The 20,000-nt window shown below is 45.0% G+C and overlaps 1 protein-coding gene across 1 annotated transcript in view; it reads right to left on the bottom strand.

Moving 5' to 3' along the window:
* The window catches only part of zmat4a (zinc finger, matrin-type 4a), a 144,373-nt gene that overhangs the window by 31,113 nt on the left and 93,260 nt on the right, over nt 1-20,000 (bottom strand). Inside the window, exon 6 of the mRNA XM_063193506.1 lies at nt 1,396-1,620. Within this exon, the coding sequence (XP_063049576.1) occupies nt 1,396-1,620 (225 nt within the window). The remainder of the gene's footprint in view (nt 1-1,395; nt 1,621-20,000) is intronic.

The following is a 20,000-nucleotide window of genomic DNA, read 5'->3' as shown; positions in this document are numbered from 1 at the left end:
GTCATTGGAATGTTATCAGCTTCACCAGTAAACTGCAAGATAGCATGGGCATGGACCAATGCAAAATAATAAGCAAACGAATAATAAGCAAACTGGACCATTAATGAAGTGTCCTAACGCTAGCAAAAAAAAAATCTGAGCCAATGGTAGACCACACATTCTAGCACGTAGTAGATATGGTAGTTACTATGTGTGGTACAATGTAGTGCATAAAGAGCAGTGACTAGCAGTGGTGGCTTACAGATGGACTGCAATTAATATATTCCGCTATGTAGGCCAAATGCAGAGCCACTGGCCAAGCATAAGGGGGATACACTTGAAAGCTTTCTTTCTGATTCCCCACTATAAAGCAATACTCAGACAGTGGAAAAAATAAGGTTTTTTGGTTATCAACCCCAAAGCCACCCATCCCCGGTCAATAAAAGATTGGGATTTTTTTTTTGTAGAGATGGCAGCCTGATAATTGGATAATCAGTGGCCAGGCAATATACATCTAGACAGAAGAACTGGGAAAACTGGAAAATGTGTGGACCAGCTTTGAGGCAGAGCAACTTTACTTTACTAGTATGTTGATGACTGTTGCCCAAATACAGTATGCACAATCCCACAGGTATGCACAATCCCACAGGTATGCACAACCCCCCAGGTAAGCACAGTCCCCCCAGTATGCACACACAGTTCCTTGCCCCTTCAACACTCAGCAAGTAGGACCAACACTGAGTTAAATTTGACTCTCCAAGAGTTGTATCAACCACTGCAAAATGCAGTGTGCAGATACTCAGTTATCCCAGGCACCGCGGACAGCTTTGGCCGGTGCCCGGGACAAAATAATTTGGAAAGGATCCCCTCGCAATACATAATGTAAAGGGCCGTACACACGCGTCGCTACTAGTTACTCGCTCAGCGAATGAAGTCAATAGAATGTCAATGTGTTCCGGCGAGTCGGCGAGTACTGTACAAGCGATGCGATGTGGGCGGATCCCGAGTTGAAAATATTTTATCTTCAAGCGAGGCGAGTAAGCGAGTAACCAATTGGAAGGCAGAGTTCGGTACTTCTCGCCTGTTCATTGGCAGTTAAAGCCGCGGGAACTTTCAGCGAACGTTCCATGAAAGAGAGGCGAGTAGGCGAGCAAGCGAGAAGCTAGTAAATAGCAGCGATGTGTGTGTGTACGGCCCTTAATGGGGACCCAGTTCTGGGCCTCCCATCTCCCTGGGCAACTGATCCCTTTGCAGCAGGATTGCACAGCTTCGGCCGGGCCCGGGCCAAAATAATACATCATTTGGAAAGGACCCCTTCTCAATACATATGTAATGGGCCCCCATCTCCCTGGGCCTATACAACTGACCCCTTTGTCCCCCCCCCCAGCTTCCTTCCCTCCCCAGTCGTAGGCCTACCTTTCATCTCCCCCATGTCCAGGGTCTTGCCCAGCTGCTCCAGCAGGTCGGCGCGGGCCGCATTCTTCTTGTGCTTCTTGCCGTCGTAGTGCTGTTGGGCCATGCCGGGGTTGTTGAACCACGCGTTGCATAGCTGGCAGTAGCGGTCCGAGTCGCGGCGCTGCCGGGGTGAGGCCATAGGCGAGGCTTCCGAGGGCGTCTTCGGAGTCGGACTCGGAGGCACCTCTGCAGAGGGAAGAGAACAACATGGAAACAGAGAAAAGACGTGATTTAATAATGCAGAACCCCTATTATAGGTAATGAAGCCAATTGGAGCCAATTTTGGTCCCCTAGGGGAAATTCTTTCTCTGCATTTATCCCATTTGGACTAGTGAATCACAATGAAGTACACACACTAGTCCGTAGCAGTGGGCTGCCTGCTGAGCGGCGCCCGGGGAGCAGTGTGGGGGTTAGGTGCCTTGCTCAAGGGCACTTCAGCCGTGGTCTGGTCGGGCATTGAACCAGGAACCCTGGGGTTGCCAGTCCAGTGCTCTAACCACTGATCCACGACTGTATAACGTTGGTATTATACAAATTAAAATGGCCTAGTCTCAATATGCTACCTAAGACATAGGGTGATCAGCCCAATGGCAGGACCATCGGCACAAAGAGGCTGTAGCAAAAAAATGGATGAAAGGGATAGCAAAATACTTATTGTACGTAATAAGACGTGATTAACTACAATGGCACTCGCCAAGGCAGCTCAATTTCATTCTCAAGTGCGCTCTAACTTTACTATGTTGTGCAACTAAACATCTATCTTGCGATTGTGAATAATCACTCCAAACATTCCTGAAGGCAGATATTGATCTCGATCAGTCAAACAAAAAGTCTAATCAGTTTTTGAAAGAGCTTTTAACCCATCCTGAAAAATCCATCTGGTATTTTTTGTGTAGTCCTATTAACTAACAAACTACCAAACCAGTGTAAACTGTAACAAACACAACTTCCTTGTTAGAGGGAAAAAAGCGATGTTCTGGCAGGAGAGGATGAAATTGTTGGCAAAGCTGCGGTACTTGATGCCCAAACACTTTCCAACATTCTTTTCTGTCTTTGTCGTGTCCTTGAGCAACAAAAGAAAAAAAGACATTACAGACAGTACTGCTGAATCTACAAAACAACTCCCCCGCCATTTCACCATTTAAATAAAAACCTGACTGTGAAGTATTATTGTGCGCGTGACTCTTTTACGAGAGCATACAATAAAAAGCTAACAGAAAAGCCGACAAGAGAAGAATTTTTCCAGACACCCTGGATGGACTGGACACAGCACGCCGCTCACTCGAGACGTCACGGCTCACTGCGGGCACTAATGGACGAAGGGACAAATTGACGGAACGAGACACAGCGGTGCACATCCATGCTAATGTTAATGCGTCCCCATCGCGCTAATCAGATTTAGCAGTCGCACCGCTCGCTCTGTCATGGCCCTAGACAACATTTATTGGAGCCCCTTTAGGAGGCATCATATCACATTTGGGGCCGGCACGGCCAGATTGCCTGCTATGGAGTTGCATGTGGGTAGGTGTGTGTGGGAGGGAAGAGTTGTGTGTGTGTGTGAGTGTCTGTGTGTGGGTGTGCGTGCGTGCACACGAGGTGTGTGGCTGGTTAGGTGAATATGAGTCAAATGCTATTAATGTCATTTAACACCCTCATTGGCCAAGAAAAAAAGATCTACCTTGGCCTAATAAAAAAACTTATCATCTTATCTTATCTTATCTTGTCATCTTATCTTAAAATCACAGAAACAGCTAGATACCATGACATTTTCTCTGGCCTTTGATATGAGCTGCACCAAACTACAGCTTAAAATAGGACACATCCATTCATGTCCTTGCAACTGCTATCTCATTTATTTAGCGTACAGTTTGTGCACCTCTGCTGGAAAGCCACATGTATTTGATGGTGTATGAAGCCAATAATAATGACAAAGGAGGAAAAATAGTTATCCCACCGCTATGACAAAAAGCCCTGCTCTTTCGGGACCTAACAATTTAATATATCACTGTTAAGGAGAAACAAAACTAGGCCGAGTGGGACAATAGAATATTGCAAAAAAGATCCATTGTTTTTTATAATAGGATGTGAAAGGAGAAAATGTAGGGCTGCTAAAGGTTTTGTCTCCAAGCGAGTGGGGTAAAAACGGTGCCAGCAGTGTTTCAATAGCATCCACATCAAACAATTAGGTGGTGTGAAAAGGGTGAAATATGGCTCAGACAATTTTGTTCAGGTTCTGCACAAGTCTTGAAATACAGCTTCAGCACATGACACACATGTGTGTAAATGAGAGACAGAGAGGGAGGGAGAGAGAGAGAGAGAGAGAGAGAGAGAGAGAGAGAGAGAGAGAGAGAGAGAGAGAGAGAGAGAGCTAGAGAGAGAGAAAGAGAGAGAGAGAGAGATTCAGAGACAGAGAAAGAAAAGGAGAAAGAGACAGAGACAGAGAAAGAAAAAGAGAAAGAGACAAACACAGAAAGAAGGGAGAGAGAGAGAGAGAGAGAGTCTGGAAATGCAAATTAAATGTTTTCTGTCTTGCTCACATACAGAGAGCTTACTCAGAGAGAGAGAGAGAGAGAGAGAGAGAGAGAGAGAGCAGAAAGAGAGAGAGAGACCCTACTAGTAAGAGATGACAATAGAACTGAGGGAGAAACGAGAGGAGATAATTCACCTAAATAGGGATCCCTTTTCTCTCCCCCCTTATCTGAAACTGAGGCACGCTGATTCAAAGTCTTTGTTGTTAATTGTGGCCCACTGCATCTACAATAAACCCACAGAAACATATCCGTGGGAGCCACGAAATTAATGAGTCTAGCTGCGCTTGTCACATCCTTAATGCCATGGCAATTTCCATGAGCAAACATGCAAGGTGACGTGCCAATGGTGCCAACTCTCTTCTTTTTCCCTGTGTGTGTGTGTGTGTGCATGTGTGCGTGTGTGTGTGTGTGTGTGTGCGTGCGTGCGTGCGTGCGTTTGTGTGTGCGTGCGTTTGTGTGTGCGCGCATGTGATTCCTCACATCTTTTGACAATGTAGGTATTGCTTGGGACATTGTAGTACATGCTTTTGCGCATACACAGTACATGTATTGTACAGCATAACAGAATTCATTAGATTCAAGAGAGTTCAACCGAAGACGTAATAAGCTACTAGATAACCTATTCATTGCTTTGTAAATGCATTACATTTTGCAGTCATTGTAAAGCATCTATTTTCTAACCGTTGTTCTATGAATTTCAATCATTTTAGCATTCTTCCAACAGGTCAAATCAGCTCTGACAATAAAGGGTAAGACAGAGATACGGCGCTCCATAGAATATTCATTGGAGCAGTTTTCAAAGGTTTTTTGACCAGGTATAACGAATCTACATTTTCCCTCCCCTCCCTTACCGGCTCGGATCAGCATATGCTTTAGTAGTGTTTGAAGATGTAGGGAGGCAGGGTGACCTTGACAAAGGACATGCTGTGTTGGAGCTGACTACATTTCCCCAAATCAGATCTCTCTCTATCTCTCTCTCTCTCTCTCTCTCTCTCTCTCTCTCTCTCTCTCTCTCTCTCTCTCTCTCTCTCTCTCTCTCTCTCCCTCCCCCCTTTCTTACTCATAGCCCCCCTGCTCCAACATGCCTGCAGTCGGGATTTAGCAGAGCCATTCAAGCTGAATTCCCCACCCTGACTTTCAATTTCTCAGTCCACTTTATCCAAGGTCACTGTTTGATCCTCGGCAGACTGCTTCTTAGCGGTGATTACTTTTTTTATTCACCAGGACTCCACTAGGGCCGAGGGACAGGGGGGACTGGCTGAGGTACGTCTAGTCTACATCTCGTAAATGGACTGGAGTCTACCGCCACAAATGATGTGGGGACATAAAATAGGAACGTATAAAGAATGAGAGACGCTGGGAAATTGAAAAGAGAGGCTAGTGTTGACTCAGCCTTGACTCAGCCTGGTGGTGCTTGTCCCACGCATGCAAATTAGCTAATGCTTGTGCTTTGATATGTTTTTAAAACATCATCTCTTGGATAAATATGAATTATTTGACACCTATAGGTATTACTATCTTGAAATTCAAATTCAATTGAAGGATACAAGGATACAAGGATGTTTATTTGTCATATACATACAGACACTTTCGTGCTACATGTAATGAAATGAATGGCCGGTGCAAAAGCATGTCAACCTTGAATTTTTTTTTGAGTAGCAACTTATCGCGGCGCGGGAATTCACGGCGCAATAAATACCTCCAAGTGAGAAAATGTGGTCAACACGGCGCGATACCATGGTAAAGCAATGGGGCCGCCGGTGGGCCCATCTGAGAGGGTACTTTGTTTTGCATAGTCTGCCCTACACCTAGGGTTGCCAAATGTCAAGGGGGAAAATATGGGACACTTCATTCAGGCAGGGGGTGTAGGGGTCCTACCCCAGAACAAAAATGTTTTTCTTAGATGCAATTTCCTGCATTTTAATGCCTTTTAGCATAACATCCTGTGTATCTGGCAAATAGTATCTGGCAAATAGTTAATTTCACAAGATTATCTTGCTCTTCACAGTACTTTGAACTACCATACTTTATTAAACTTTCATGGAAGATGTTTTTTGTTTCACACCATAACACCAATAAAATGCTATGATATAGTGTGCTGGAATTTAGGCCTCTAAATTAACTTTATTGATCACCAGCCAACAAGATTCACGTTAGCCGGCCGTTTTGCATACATGAATGACCGGCAAAATAAAATGTGACCGGACAAAATGTCCGACAAAAAATGACTACAATTAATCAGTAAATAATATTAGCTCATTTTAAATACTGAATGTTACAAAACACCAGTAGCCTAATATGAAACTGAACAAAGCTGAAAATAATTGTGAAAAGCCTAAAAGAACGTGTCATAAACAGCACGCAATAGTGTTGCTTGCGTCTCTCATCCCCACGTCATTGTCCCCAGTCAGGTTAGGCCTATGCTTCCCAATCACTTGACTCACGCTGGCTGCTGTCGAGGAACAATTCTGCTTTTTGTAGCCTATTTTACCAATATAGCCTATCAGTGAACACAACAAAGGGCATTCTATTTGCAAAACCGTTTCATGCCCAGTTGCGAAGTCAAGCCTAACTGTTTGAGACTCAATGCGCAGCATCGATTCACTTTTCCTTTTACCTCTGCTGAAAATGGTGGGATCACCAAGTATGCAACAGTAGAGGGTCAAATTATACATTTCAGAGAAAGATCCCAGCGAAAGAGCATGCAGGTCATTATTTTTTTTTCGTTACCGGCCATGTGATGATGGAACCTGTTAAGATGCTCTCAACCGCTGAGGAGTAAAATGCTTTAAAAAATGGCTTTGAAACTTTAAACTTTTTCAACAGTCGCGAAAAGTATGCCTGGATTTTTTTATAACGTGTTGTGTCTGTCTGTCCATGTTATGTCATTTTTGATATGCACCCGAAGGTATTTAAAGCTCTCTATCCTCTCAATTGGTTGTTTGCAGATGGAACGCTGCATGTTGCTTCGATATCCTGTGGGGTTGGAGTCAATTCAAATTCAAACTCAATTCCACTCCCTGAATTTTATTTAATTCAGAATTTTGCACAAGTATGGTGGGCGTCACCCTCTTCTGTCACTCCTATCACACTGAGGTGTTTCAAAGCGTTGTAAGTCAAGTTGCTCGTATCAGACACATGACGTTATTGCCATTGTGTGCATGGGAAGAAGGATGGCATTATTCACAGGTAGGCAGAAGCGTTGACCTTTTCGAGGTCGAAATAGATTGAAGAGACTGAGTCTTTGTCTGAGAAGGACTGGAAATATCACAACTTGAGAAAATAAAATCCGAAGATCAATGGGAATTCTTGAGTCTGCAACTTTTCATTTCATTTCACTTGAATCCTGCGCCCTATTCAGGCCGACCAGCATGCGTGCGATTAAAACGTGACCGCTTCATTTTTGAGGTCAATTAAATGAATCCCAAAAGCACAAAGCATTTCTCTCAGTTTGACACGTGTGTTCAATTTTCCTTTCATTTCTAGCAGTGTGCTTTTCCTGTCGATGAATGGAGGGATGATTGTTTCAATAGACCCCTCCAGCAGAGCACCCACGTAGGCCTGGGCAAATCAAGACTATGTATTAGGAACAAATGCTGCTATAAAGATTGAAGTCTGTTAAGCGTTTCTCCAAAGGCACCGGAGCTTTGCCTGCCAGCCGTCAGCGGGGCGGCATGGTGGATATTAGAGGCAGCCATCCAACGCTGAAATACGTATGGGCATATTGATTCAGGTGTTTGGAGGTTTACAGAAAAACATCCATCACAAACACAAGCACGCACACACACACACGTAGGCATGCATACGCGCACACACACATTCACACACATTCACACGCACGCATGCTTGCACGCATGCACGCACAGACAGACAGACAGACAGATAAGAACACACATACAGTACAGACAGACACACAGACACAGACAGACAGACAGACAGACAGACAGAGAGACAGAGAGACAGACACACAGACACAGACAGACAGACAGACAGACACACACACACACACATTCACGCACGCACGCACGAACAAACACAAAGACAGACAGACAGATAAGAACACACATACAGTACAGACAGACACAGAGACACAGACACAGACACAGACACAGACACAGACACAGACACAGACACAGACACACACACACACACACACACACACACACACACACACACACACACACACACACACACACACACACACACACACACACACACACACACACACACACACACACAGTCTGTCACTATGAAAAAAAGGAAAGGAAAGAAAAAAGAAGAGGACGACTGCCTCTAGTTTTGATCAATCTAGGACAGTTGTTCTTTATTTAGCCTTTAGACAGTGTTTTACTTATTGAAATTCAGCCGCAGGATAGAATGACAGATAATGTCAAAATATCCAATGGAGGGTTTTGCATCGCCTCCAAATGTGATGGTACCAGTGGTGTTCCTGCTATATCCAGTACTGTATACAGTATATAAGAAATAAGTAAAGAAAAAACAGCAAAACTAAGAGAGAGAGAGAGAGAGAGAGAGAGAGAGAGAGAGAGAGAGAGAGAGAGAGAGAGAGAGAGAGAGAGAGAGAGAGAGAGAGCTCAACAGCAGCGCATACATCAGAAGAGTACACTTAAAACACACATCCACCTCATCCACCTAAAAACTTAACATTAGCACCATTTGATGCAGCGGTTGTGAAGAACCACAGCCTTCATTTGAAGTGACATTACAATCTTTCCAGAGTATTTGGAATGGCCTTGCACGCAACTCAATGCATGGAGGCCAGCACTGCAAAGATGCCTGCCTACTCTCCTAAAATAGTATGAAAATCTGAGCGCTCATCGTCATCCACACTATCATTTTGGCCCTGGTACTACTAAGAGGTAGCCTGGCGACGCCATCCTATGTACAAAGATTTTGGCTCCGCACATCGTCTGGCAAGTCTCCAGCTCGGTTCTCTCAGTGTTTAGCCAATCAGCAAACAGTTGAGAGTGGTGATGCAGAACTCACCCGCGAAGTCCGTTACTGATTGGTTAAAGATGGCCTCTCAACGTCATTTTATTAATATTGCTGTGTTCCCCATTGTTATTGAATGTGTTACGCGTTGGTCCTGTTTTAAAAAACGTTCTGGTTGCTTTGTTTCAAGCCGTTTTTGCAAGCCAGCAAGGTGGCTTGTGGAGAAACGAGAGGGTGTTCCGTGTTTCTCGTGGAAATGCGTCTCTTATTGGCTCACTCTTCCTGCTCTCGTGAAAATGAGTCTCTGATTGGCTCAGTCCTCCTGTCTTTGGAGAGAATGTAATGGAAAACAGAGTCGCCACTTCCCCGGGTTGTACTGCACTATAGGGGCGCCAACGGAGGCGTGCATGCTCCATTCAGGGCTGTGCTCTTTCGACAGCGACCCCTAGGCGAGCTGCAGGCACGGAGCAACCAGAGTGGGCTTGCTGTATGGGTGAGGCTTTGTGCTGTGTGTGTACCTGAGAGTAGCAACCAGCTGATAGCTAAGCTAAGCTAGATTTCGGGCCACCAAACGTTGCTTGTATTGAAAACAAGCAGAATAAATTACTCGACATGTTTTTAGAAAAATGGGTCGACATAAACCTTTGTGGGCAACGCCTTCTTTTGACGTGACGAAACACAGAAAGGCTTTCGTGATTCGCTCGTTTCTCTGCATTATTTATGTCAATTGGGAAACACCGGGAAACACAGCCAGGCGAGGTGACGCAACGCTATGAGAGCCTTGCAAGTGAGTTTAACTTGGGGTGACCGTCCGATCTTCAAAAGGAGTGAGTAAAACTGTGTTTTATCGGAAGTTGGCCTTTAAGGGTAACTATATTCACACTTTTGTTTTGATATTTGTATGCTTTTGCGACGCTATATCGTAACAGTCATGCTAATAAAGCACCATATGTGTTTTAATTTAAATTCGGAACTCCAATGAATTTAAATGGCAGAGTAAGATCAGACCATCTCCCACCCTCTACTGACACGGATTCCTCTTGGCTTTTGCCAGACTGCTTGACGGAGTCAACAGTCGCTTTCATAAGAGGTGTAAAATGAGTCTATTTCTAGAGATGGTGCAAATGATATCACTTTCTGTCATTGCAGGAATTTGCTGTACCTGTACATGGTTACCCATGAACATATCTTTCTAGATTTCCTACAGTGCATTGTGAACACAGGGCTATCTCGTAGTTGTTTGCATAGTATTCAAGTATTTATAGTTGAAATGCTACGGCAACTGTAATGGTGCTATTTCTGACACATACAGAATAAGAGCAGGTGCAACTATTCAGGTGGATTAGACAGAGGTGGTTACCTGGGTGTATCACAAGCTGTTCTTCCATCTCTGACGTGACAGTTGTCAGCTTACAGTATGAACACATATGTTCGACAGCAGCTCGCTTGTGTGTAACAGAAGTTTGGTATGTTGATATACTTCACAAGTAAACCTTATGTTTCCTTTTGCTAGACAAATACAAGTTATCTAGGTCAGTTCATGAACCCCCTGTTTGGAATATACCTACCAGAACTTATGTGGAGGAAATCAACGTCTTCTAAAAAAAAAAGAAAAAGACCACTTCCGATTTCACTAACATCAAGCACTGCTGGGAGGGATAGCTAGCTACCGCTGTGTCTGCGGCTGCTGCTACAGAAGCTCTTCCCCTGCTCACAGCATAGCTGGATCTCACCAAACGTCTATTATTCATCATCAATATAATTTCACTGTAGGGTGTTCTGTCTGGCCCAATGTAAATATAGCAGTGCGACCTAGGACTTAATGGCCCAGCTGTTTCTCCCAAATTAAGTTCCCCAGCCTTAACTTTCTGAACCCCCCGTAAAGCGTAAAAAGGCATTTGTTACCCAGCGCTCTCCCACTTTCCCCTAATGTCTCTACGGTCACCAGGGGTGGCCTTTGCTTTTACGCATCACTGATGGATGCCTTTTTCCCTCCTCTCCTCTATTTCGTTTTCTCTCCTACCTCCCACCCACGCTTCCTTCCGCGCTGTCATCCATTCTACTTCTTCCCATTTCGCCCCTCCAAACGTCCCTCTCTGTGTTGCTTTCTTACACTGTTGGCGTCTCCATTTTCCCCCTCCCTTCCATTTCCAAGAGGCTGAGAAATGACTCCCAAAGTTAAGTTATTCGCTCCACTCCGGTAGGTTTACTGCGGAGCCGGCTGACAGGAAGGCTCCTCTCAACACTTCAGTATATCATCCCCAATACTTCAACACTTCAGTGGCTTGGACCCTTACCCATGCCCCTTCTGTAGACTCCTGCTCTGGAGACTAGTTGCGATTGGTCTGCTGCCACGCTGCCTTGCGCATCTGCTCAGTCTAATCTGGACCGCTAGTGTGTGTGTATGTGTGTGTGTGTGTGTGTGTGTGTGTGTGTGTGTGTGTGTGTGTGTGTGTGTGTGTGTGTGTGTGTATGTGTGTGTGTGTGTGTGTGTGTGTGTATCATTGCACAATCTGGCTAAAAGCCAGTTGCTGTAGCAGTGAACAAAAAAAAATCTAAACCGCAAAAAAGCTTTACCCAGGTAGAGAGAGGTGAGATATTTATAGGCCTGGAGATTTAAAAAACACCACCGGCACTCACCACATAATATGAACCAGTTTTAACGTGTTCTGTTCTGTCTCAGTGACAAAGTGATTTAGTCTCTGATAACGTCCCCCTCAGGAGAACAGAACAGAAACAAAACAAACAAATAGAAACAATGCCATGAGGTTCCTTACAGATTTGTTACAGTTAAACCAGAGAGAGTAGAGAGAGAGAGAGGTTCCATTGGCCCATTGTTTCCTGGTTCTATTATTGGGGGGAAAATCCCCCTTTAGGCAGACCTAGGCAGACCTGAGGACTGTTCTATTCAATGCTAGGAGCATTATGACACGCCCCTTTAGGCAGACCGGAACCTGGACACGTTAGGTGCCCATAGACACCTATTATGTTGGCATATCTCTATACTTAAAGAATCTCTGGTCAAACTGTCACATGAAAGTGAAAATGGAGATTGCATGGCAGATCATTATTTTGAAATCTGGAAATGGCAAATCAGTTTTCATTCTCGTAATGCGTGGAGCACTGTAGACTGTGAAACTGTTTCCCTCTCTTCAACGCAATGATTAATAAAACAAAATGTGATGTTAAATAATCTCTCCCTGGAAGCTCACTGACAAATCCTCTTCCTATAATAACAGAACTGCGCCCAGTTCAGGCAGCGCAGGCAGTCATTGTGTTTGAAGCGGACAGATAAACAGAAAGGAATACATTAAGCATCGAAGCGAACACTGAAAAAGGAAGAAGAAGAAGTAAAGGCTGTATTTTTATAACAAGCTCATGGGCCAGACAAAACCGCACCACCATTATGCTTGTTTGAGCAATGGGCCTGCCAGTCAACTTTCCAATTTGCTTCCCTTAGAAACAAATCAGTGTAGTGCTAATGCATTTGTGCCTCTCCGACAGTGGCGCCAGCCCGGTATGTGGGCCAGTGGAGGTCCGGATGCCTGATCTCCCTCTCCACTCAGCTGCTACAGTATCTGGGCTGGGATTTGAATGATTAATGCATCACTAAGAGAGAGGGCCCTGAGGAAGATGTGGAGGTTGACTTTTGCACTGGAACAACAATGAAGAACTTTAGTGCATTAGCTATGACATACAGTATCTATCTTGAAACCTCATCCCGTCATGTATTGTTTCCATAAACAAACATAAAAGAAAGCAGTGCACTGTAGTCCACTCTATATTCTCATATCTGTACTATTAAGTCCACAGTAATGGTGACCTAAGCAGCACAAACTTCTTGGATTTATGAACCATCATTGCAAGAAAGTGGAGACAAGCCAAAAACAACTAGTTACTATGGAAACCAGCTTTTCAGTCAACTTTTGTCCTTTTCTTGAGCAGGTGTTTACTTTGTACCAGCTGTCAAGGTTTCAGACATGAAGTGGTGTGTGCTAGTTTTGTAGTCTTTCATAGGCTTCAACTGCAACCGTTCCTAATGGTTGGTCAGGGTACAATAAAAAGCAGTGTGGCTACCCGCAACCTTTCACACAAATTGTGGCACCATGCGTGGTCCAGTTATTCTCTGGTGAAAAGAAGTACTCAACAGGAAAGAAAAGATCAGGGCCCATGTGATAACCTGCGTTCTCTTCAATGTCCGAGCAGAGGACTGCACTCACATAGTTTTCCTTTCATTCCTCCCAATTACAAAAAGCACTGGCTGTCTGAAAATACCCCCCAAAATAATTTAGGATGTGGGTGCTATATATAAAATTGCTTTCAGCAAACACAGCGCCCATGGTTGCCAGCTGGCTGTTGAGTATTACTCATATCAGCAAACTAATATTTAAAAATCAAAGCATGTGCTGAGGCCAAAAGCTTGTCACATGGTTAAGGAGTACGCTATAATATATTTCTCCAAGCCATGAGGCAATGCCTGATATCTATCATCTCTCAAAACACAGCCAACCTTACAAGGAAAAAAAGCCATTTCAGCTGAAGGCAATTTCCACTGAAGCAATGTGCGTCAGACGAGCCTAATGTTCGGAATAGAATAGATTAGCATGCACCCATGCGAACGGCACTCGTGAATGCAGTTTTCCTGAATCAAGCGTTGCATTATGTAGAGAAAATGAAAAGCAATCCTATAACCCGCACGGAGAGGAAGAAGAACTGTGCAGCTTGTGCATATAGGCTACAGTAGAAGCCAGAGAGTGCAGAGCTGACTGCCGACTTGTCCAAGCCGAGAGAAAGCACCGCGTGTGCACAACCACAGCGAGAGATATTCGACTGTTGGATCAAAAAGCGGAAGATCAAAGGCCTCTGAATCCCATGCACTTATCTGTTCCTACAATGCCTTCCCCTTTTGGGCTTTGCATTCTCCCCCCTCTGCTTTATCCCCTCTCTGAGCAGCCAAAAAAAACCCCAAAATATTTCTTCAATTCTGAGGAAAAAAAACACCATAGCAATGACTAGCTCATCTGTCCAACAGCATAAACAAAACAAACAAAAAGCTGCAGTAGTGCTTAGCCGTTTCCAGCTAATGTGATCCATATCCGCAAGCTTAATTACCACGTCTCACTCACTTCAATGGGCCACATAGCTATTATGCAAGCATTATAGCCACATCTTCAATGAAACATTTATAAAATTGTCACTGCGACATTGAAATATTTTAATGTCCGACCTCCCATATGCATTGCAAGACGTACTGTGGGGAGGCAACAGCAGCATTCATTTTTTCGCATACAGTGCAGGAGGGGGTGGGGAGTTGTTGGGGTGTTGGACTGAACCTCAAATATGCACTCCACCAAAACCTATAGAGGACAAATCTGCTCGGGCCTAATCCTAGGCTTAACAAAAGCGCAGACATTTACAGATATGGCACCGAGTCGGGGCGCCTGGAGTCTGGCCAGCGCTTCAAAAGAAAAAAAAAAACAGCTGTGCTTAAGACCTCGAGTGGCAGCTGAAAAATTACCCTGTGTGTGTCTTACGACGACAGCATGATTGTAGTACAGGAAATTAACATGCGTTCGGCTTCTCCCGAAAAGCTTTTCCAGAGATAATTGGACGTTTTCTCAGCTTTGCAGTACATTTAAACATGTGTTCTGTGCATTTTGCCTTTACTACGTATTTCGACAAGCGTCTGCTTTGCCTGGCATCAGTGTCTCTGTGCAGAGTGCATATGAGGCTCCTGTGCTACAAAAATAGAGATAAATATGGATAGAAAGATGGAAAGAGAGAAAGTCAAATGAAGACAGAGAACGAAAAGCAGAGGAAAAAGTTGAGGCAGAGGGAAGTAAGAGGTAGTGAGAGGAAGAGTGGGGAAGAGAGAAAGACACAGAGATCAAGAAAGAGAAAGAGGACGAGAGAGGTAGAGGATGAGGGAGAGGGAAGGAGGGAGAGATAGAGAGATAGATAGATAGTGAGAGGAAAGAGGGAAAGCAAGAGAAAGAGAGAGGGAGCACAGAAGAGATAGAGAGAATGAGAATGAGAATGAGAATGAAAGATAGCGAGGGTAGAGAGAAAAGGTAGAGAGGGAGGGAGGGAGGGATACCGTGTGCTGTGTGCGCTTCTGGCCGGTGTCAGGCTGAAACAGAAGGCTCTCCCCCAAGAGGCAGACGGGTCAGTGGCTGCACTCCACCGGCCAACTAATGTTCGTTATGCAGAAATCAATAACAGAAGCCTGGGGACGCCTCCGATTCATCTTGCTGACAGCCTCCATTAGATGCCCCGCACAAGGCCATTGCCTCTACTCTACAGTACACAGAGATGGAGGGCCTCGACAGAGCTATGGGATGGAACCGAACAGAGATGATCTGTTTACCGTAGGTAGCCTCAGTTTTCTTGATTTGTAGGGTGAGGCGCATACAAGAATCATGGTAATCGCATCCATCGTACGCCGGGAGGAGGGCTGCAACAGCCCTCTGATAGCACGTTCAGGCCAGACAGAGCGGTATTGGTGCCTGTCCCTGCATCAATTACATTCAGAGCCAAAGTGCTTGAGAGTGAATGACTTGTGTTCATACAGGGTTGTGTATAATACTTCACTGTATGTGACCTTGTGTTACCAAGATGAGCCTGCTGACTTCTACATGTCATCACGGTTTACAGAGGAAAGTGTTTTTCAGTCCACATCGCAAACCAACTTTCTAATTCTCGAACTCTCAGATTTTGGGTGTGAACATGTCAGTAGCTTTCAGGATTAAGTGCAAGAACGGGCATGACATGGCACGGTTCTCCGATCGCATGAACATGCTATAAAGAAAAGGGAATGGAGCTAGTAGAATGACATCTATTTTGTTGATTTAGAGGAGGTGAATCTCATGGCCAAGATGAGACACCATTCACATTAAAGGTTGTAACGGACTACCTTACCCTCCTCCGGAAAAAGAGCGCAGTGTTGCCATGTCCATACTACACTTCCCATGACACCTTGCACTTCAATCACTGGAGTGGTCTAGCGTCATCCAATCATCTCTTCAGTTTCCACAAGTGCATACTGTACACAACTCACACACACACAAACACAACAAGTAAGGACATTATTGTTTGGTGTGAACTTAATTATGATTTGAAAATAATGGTTTGTGTAATTTGAAGATTTGGAAGTGCACTTAAAATAAGAAAATGACTTTTGTGTTGAACTGAGCTCTTTTCTGGTCACTGGTTATTTATTTATTGTGGGACTGGTATCAAGTCAAACCGATGGCAGTGTTCTCGCTGTCTGGCGCCAAACTAAAAATAATTTGAAAACTTTAAAATAGAGTCGGCGGCACCGTTACAAGGTGCATTGTGTAATATTTTTTGTAGTTTATTTCTAGCATTCATGCTGCCCATTCGCAAATGTTACCCTTTTTCATGAATACTTCATTATGACTGGGAAAATGGCACTTTTCATACACGAAAAGGGGGATCTTCTCAATGTCCGCCATTTTGAATTTCCAGACATAGACATTTTGCAAAACTTACTGTACTTTCATCATACTAGTTAGCATTAGTTTATTACTTATATCGTAAATATTCATGAATAGTTCAAATTTGGCAACAGGCAGCACGGTTCCAATGAGCAGCATAGTTGCAATACCTACTCTGGCCACCATCCTTTAGGATACACAAACTGGTATTTAACAGAATGAGGGTGAGAAGAATTCTTGAGTGGAACGATCAAGGGAATCTATAAATCCCCTGCCCACCTGGCCACAGCAAGTGCCATTTCCACTCGCCAAACAGGCATCAAGTCTAGTCTCGTGGAATATAAATTACATTTTGAAGGGTATATCTCGGTTGCAGATCAAATTTAGTGCAAGATTGATTTCAATCCACCTCATGGATGCTTGCCATACAGGGATTTAAAGAGGAACACACACACAGTCTCTTTCATGCATACACACACACACGCGCACACACACACACACACGCACGCACGCACGCACGCACGCACGCACGCACGCACGCACGCACGCACGCACGCACGCACGCACGCACGCACGCACGCACGCACGCACGCACGCACACACACACACACACACACACACACACAAACACAAACACAAACGCACAGGCACAGGCGCACACACACACACACAGGCACACAGGCACACACACACACACACACACACACACACACACACACACACACACACACACACACACACACACACACACACACACGCACACGCACACCCACACACACACACACACAGCCTCTTTCGTCCTCCCCAAAAGTTTGGACAAATGTACTTTTGAGCTCTTGCAGTCTAGTCTGTCAGGTGTCAAATGGATGGATGTTCTAGTGGCCTTGGGGTCCCAGTGCTGGGGCCGCGGCTCCTCCAGTCTCCAGCCGTAGGACACAGATGGCCCTGCTAATGGCCAAATCTGTCAGTAGGAGGAAGCTAAAGCACTTGGGGAGTGTTTCTCAACCTTTTTCAGACCGAGGACCACTTTGTTCCCCTAAAAATGTTCAGGGACCACCTGTCAACTGAATTGTGATTTGATGGGTGCTAATTTGACACTGCTCATTTCAAAGCAGATCACTTACTTTTTATTCACATTTACAAGCCTGTCTTATTGTGGTGAAAACATGACTTGAGCTATGTTTAGTTTTGTAATATTGTTACAAATATAGGCTACTGCTAGCTTGTCTTTGAAAAGTAGAAATCCCCTCACGGACCACCTGAGCTCTGTCGCGGACCACCAGTGGTCCCCGGACCACACTTTGAGAATCACTGCACTTGGGGAAAAGGCCAGACGGACATGACAACACAGACAGACATGATGCAACGCTGCTCCACAGACCAGGTAACACATGGAACATGTCTGTAGCACCGGATGAGGCGTTTGGCGGTCTTGCTGTCTTACACTATGTTCAGACAACAATGAATCAGAATTACCAAATCAGCGGATTGGAAAAGTTTTGTGTGCACACATCAGTTCTGTGCTTGCAACCAAAGCTTTCTCTGTCAACAGAGTATTGTGAAAATGCTGGAAATGTGAGCACTCATTGATTAGGGCATGCCAAAGCCACCACAGTGAAATAAGGTGGAGTTTATAACACTTGTATTCTAGGCTTTATAATATGAGACGTGTACGGAGCAAAGTGAATTCAAACATCATGCCAACAAGTGCAGAGATGCAGTGTGAACTTAATCATTGCAGCAATTAACATACAGCTACTTGCAATGTATTTCTCTCACATTGACAACTGCTGATAATCTTCACTGATAAGCAGGGCTGTAGTACTCGAGTCAAGTCTGTTTTTTCTATGGACTTGGACTTGTCTTGCACTCGCTATTTGTTGTACACTGGTCTTGCCAAATTAGGCTTTTGGCCTCGGCCAGGTCTGTCTTTATTTTGTTAGAACACTGGTCATCATAGATTCTAAAGTGGAGCTTAGAATCCAATAACAAAGCAGTTTGTCTTCACATCCATGGCATGTACGTAGGTTACCTTCAAACATTCACATTATTTACATTCATCCATTTCATTGGTTAACACTAACCGACATGTGACTCGAACTTGACTTGGACTCTAATCTTTTTGGACTCTGTCTTGTCTCGGACTTGACTATTGTGGTCTTGAACTTGTCTTGGACTCTATAAGGGTGGACTTCACTACAGCCCTGCTGATAAGCAATAAGCATTTAAACTACGAGCTGATATCATACAATAATGCAGAGCGGCAGAAGTAGCGCTAATTCTACCTGTACCTTTTTTCTGCACCAGCATACCAGCAAGGTAAAACAAGCTTCTCTCTCTCTCTCTCTCTCTCTCTCTCTCTCTCTCTCTCTCTCTCTCTCTCTCTCTCAAAGCGCAGAGGCAACATCGATTTTCCCTCTCTCCTCCTTCATGCCAGCAGACGAGCGAAAAAAGCTCACTCACATCCCTCTCTCTTTCTCTCTTTAGTTAATAAAGGGGGAGGGGGAACGTATGAATATGAATGAATGAATACGTGGGCTTTGGCGGATTCAAATTGTTGCACCAATGGAGTTGTTTTGCAGCGTTTTAATGTGTTCGGACAGTGCAGCCGCAATGGAAATGATACAAAAAACTAATGTAGATCTAATGTAACCTTAGCTTTACAGTGACTAGTGGTTTTACGTTTTAGCATGGGTACATCTTGGTAATCAGTGTTTTACACCAATGTATCACCACACCTGTCTTTTGTTACTAGCAAACCAAGCCCGATGTTGTGTAATGAATTCGTGTGAATTACCTAGCCGATCTCCATTAAATCTGGCAAACGACGTGGCATTTTGTTCCACTCCATCATGCGCGTAATGGATTCCGGGACAATTACATTATGCCAACTCCTCAGACTCAACGCTCAACAACCCAACGCTAACTCCCATTTTCCACTTGCCATAAATCGGGGCTCATTATCCTTTAAAACAGCATATGGTCGGCGTCATGAGGCAAACTAATTGTGTGTACCTGTAGCTAAATATGGAGGTGGGATGGGGATCGTTATTAATGGGTCCCATGCCGAGTGTGGTGCAAAGGGCAAGACGACAGTGTAGCTGGTGGGTCAGGGCAGTAGGGGAGCATAATTGCAGAGGGGAGAGAGTGGACCGGGCTGGAGGGAGATGGAGGAGAGGTGGGGGACATGAGTGGACCAGACTGGAGGGAGTTGGAGTGGTGATGGAGGGGACATGATGGGGGCATGAGTGGACCGGTCTGGAGGGAGATGGAGGGGACAGGATGGGGCATGAGTGGACCAGACTGGAGGGAGTTGGAGTGGTGTGGAGGGGACAGGATGGGGCATGAGTGGACCAGACTGGAGGGAGATGGAGTGGACATGATGGGGCATGAGTGGACCAGACTGGAGGGAGATGGAGGGGACATGATGGGGGCATGAGTGGACCGGTCTGGAGGGAGATGGAGGGGACATGATGGGGGCATAAGTGGACCGGTCTGGAGGGAGATGGAGGGGACATGATGGGGGCATGAGTGGACCAGACTGGAGGGAGATGGGGGAGAGGTGGGGGACATGATGGGGCATGAGTGGACCGGTCTGGGTGGAGATGAGGGAGAGGTGGGGGAC

This window comes from Engraulis encrasicolus, chromosome 3 (genome assembly GCF_034702125.1).
Source record: "Engraulis encrasicolus isolate BLACKSEA-1 chromosome 3, IST_EnEncr_1.0, whole genome shotgun sequence".
NCBI lineage: Eukaryota > Metazoa > Chordata > Actinopteri > Clupeiformes > Engraulidae > Engraulis > Engraulis encrasicolus.
This window is presented reverse-complemented; position numbering and strand designations above follow the sequence as displayed.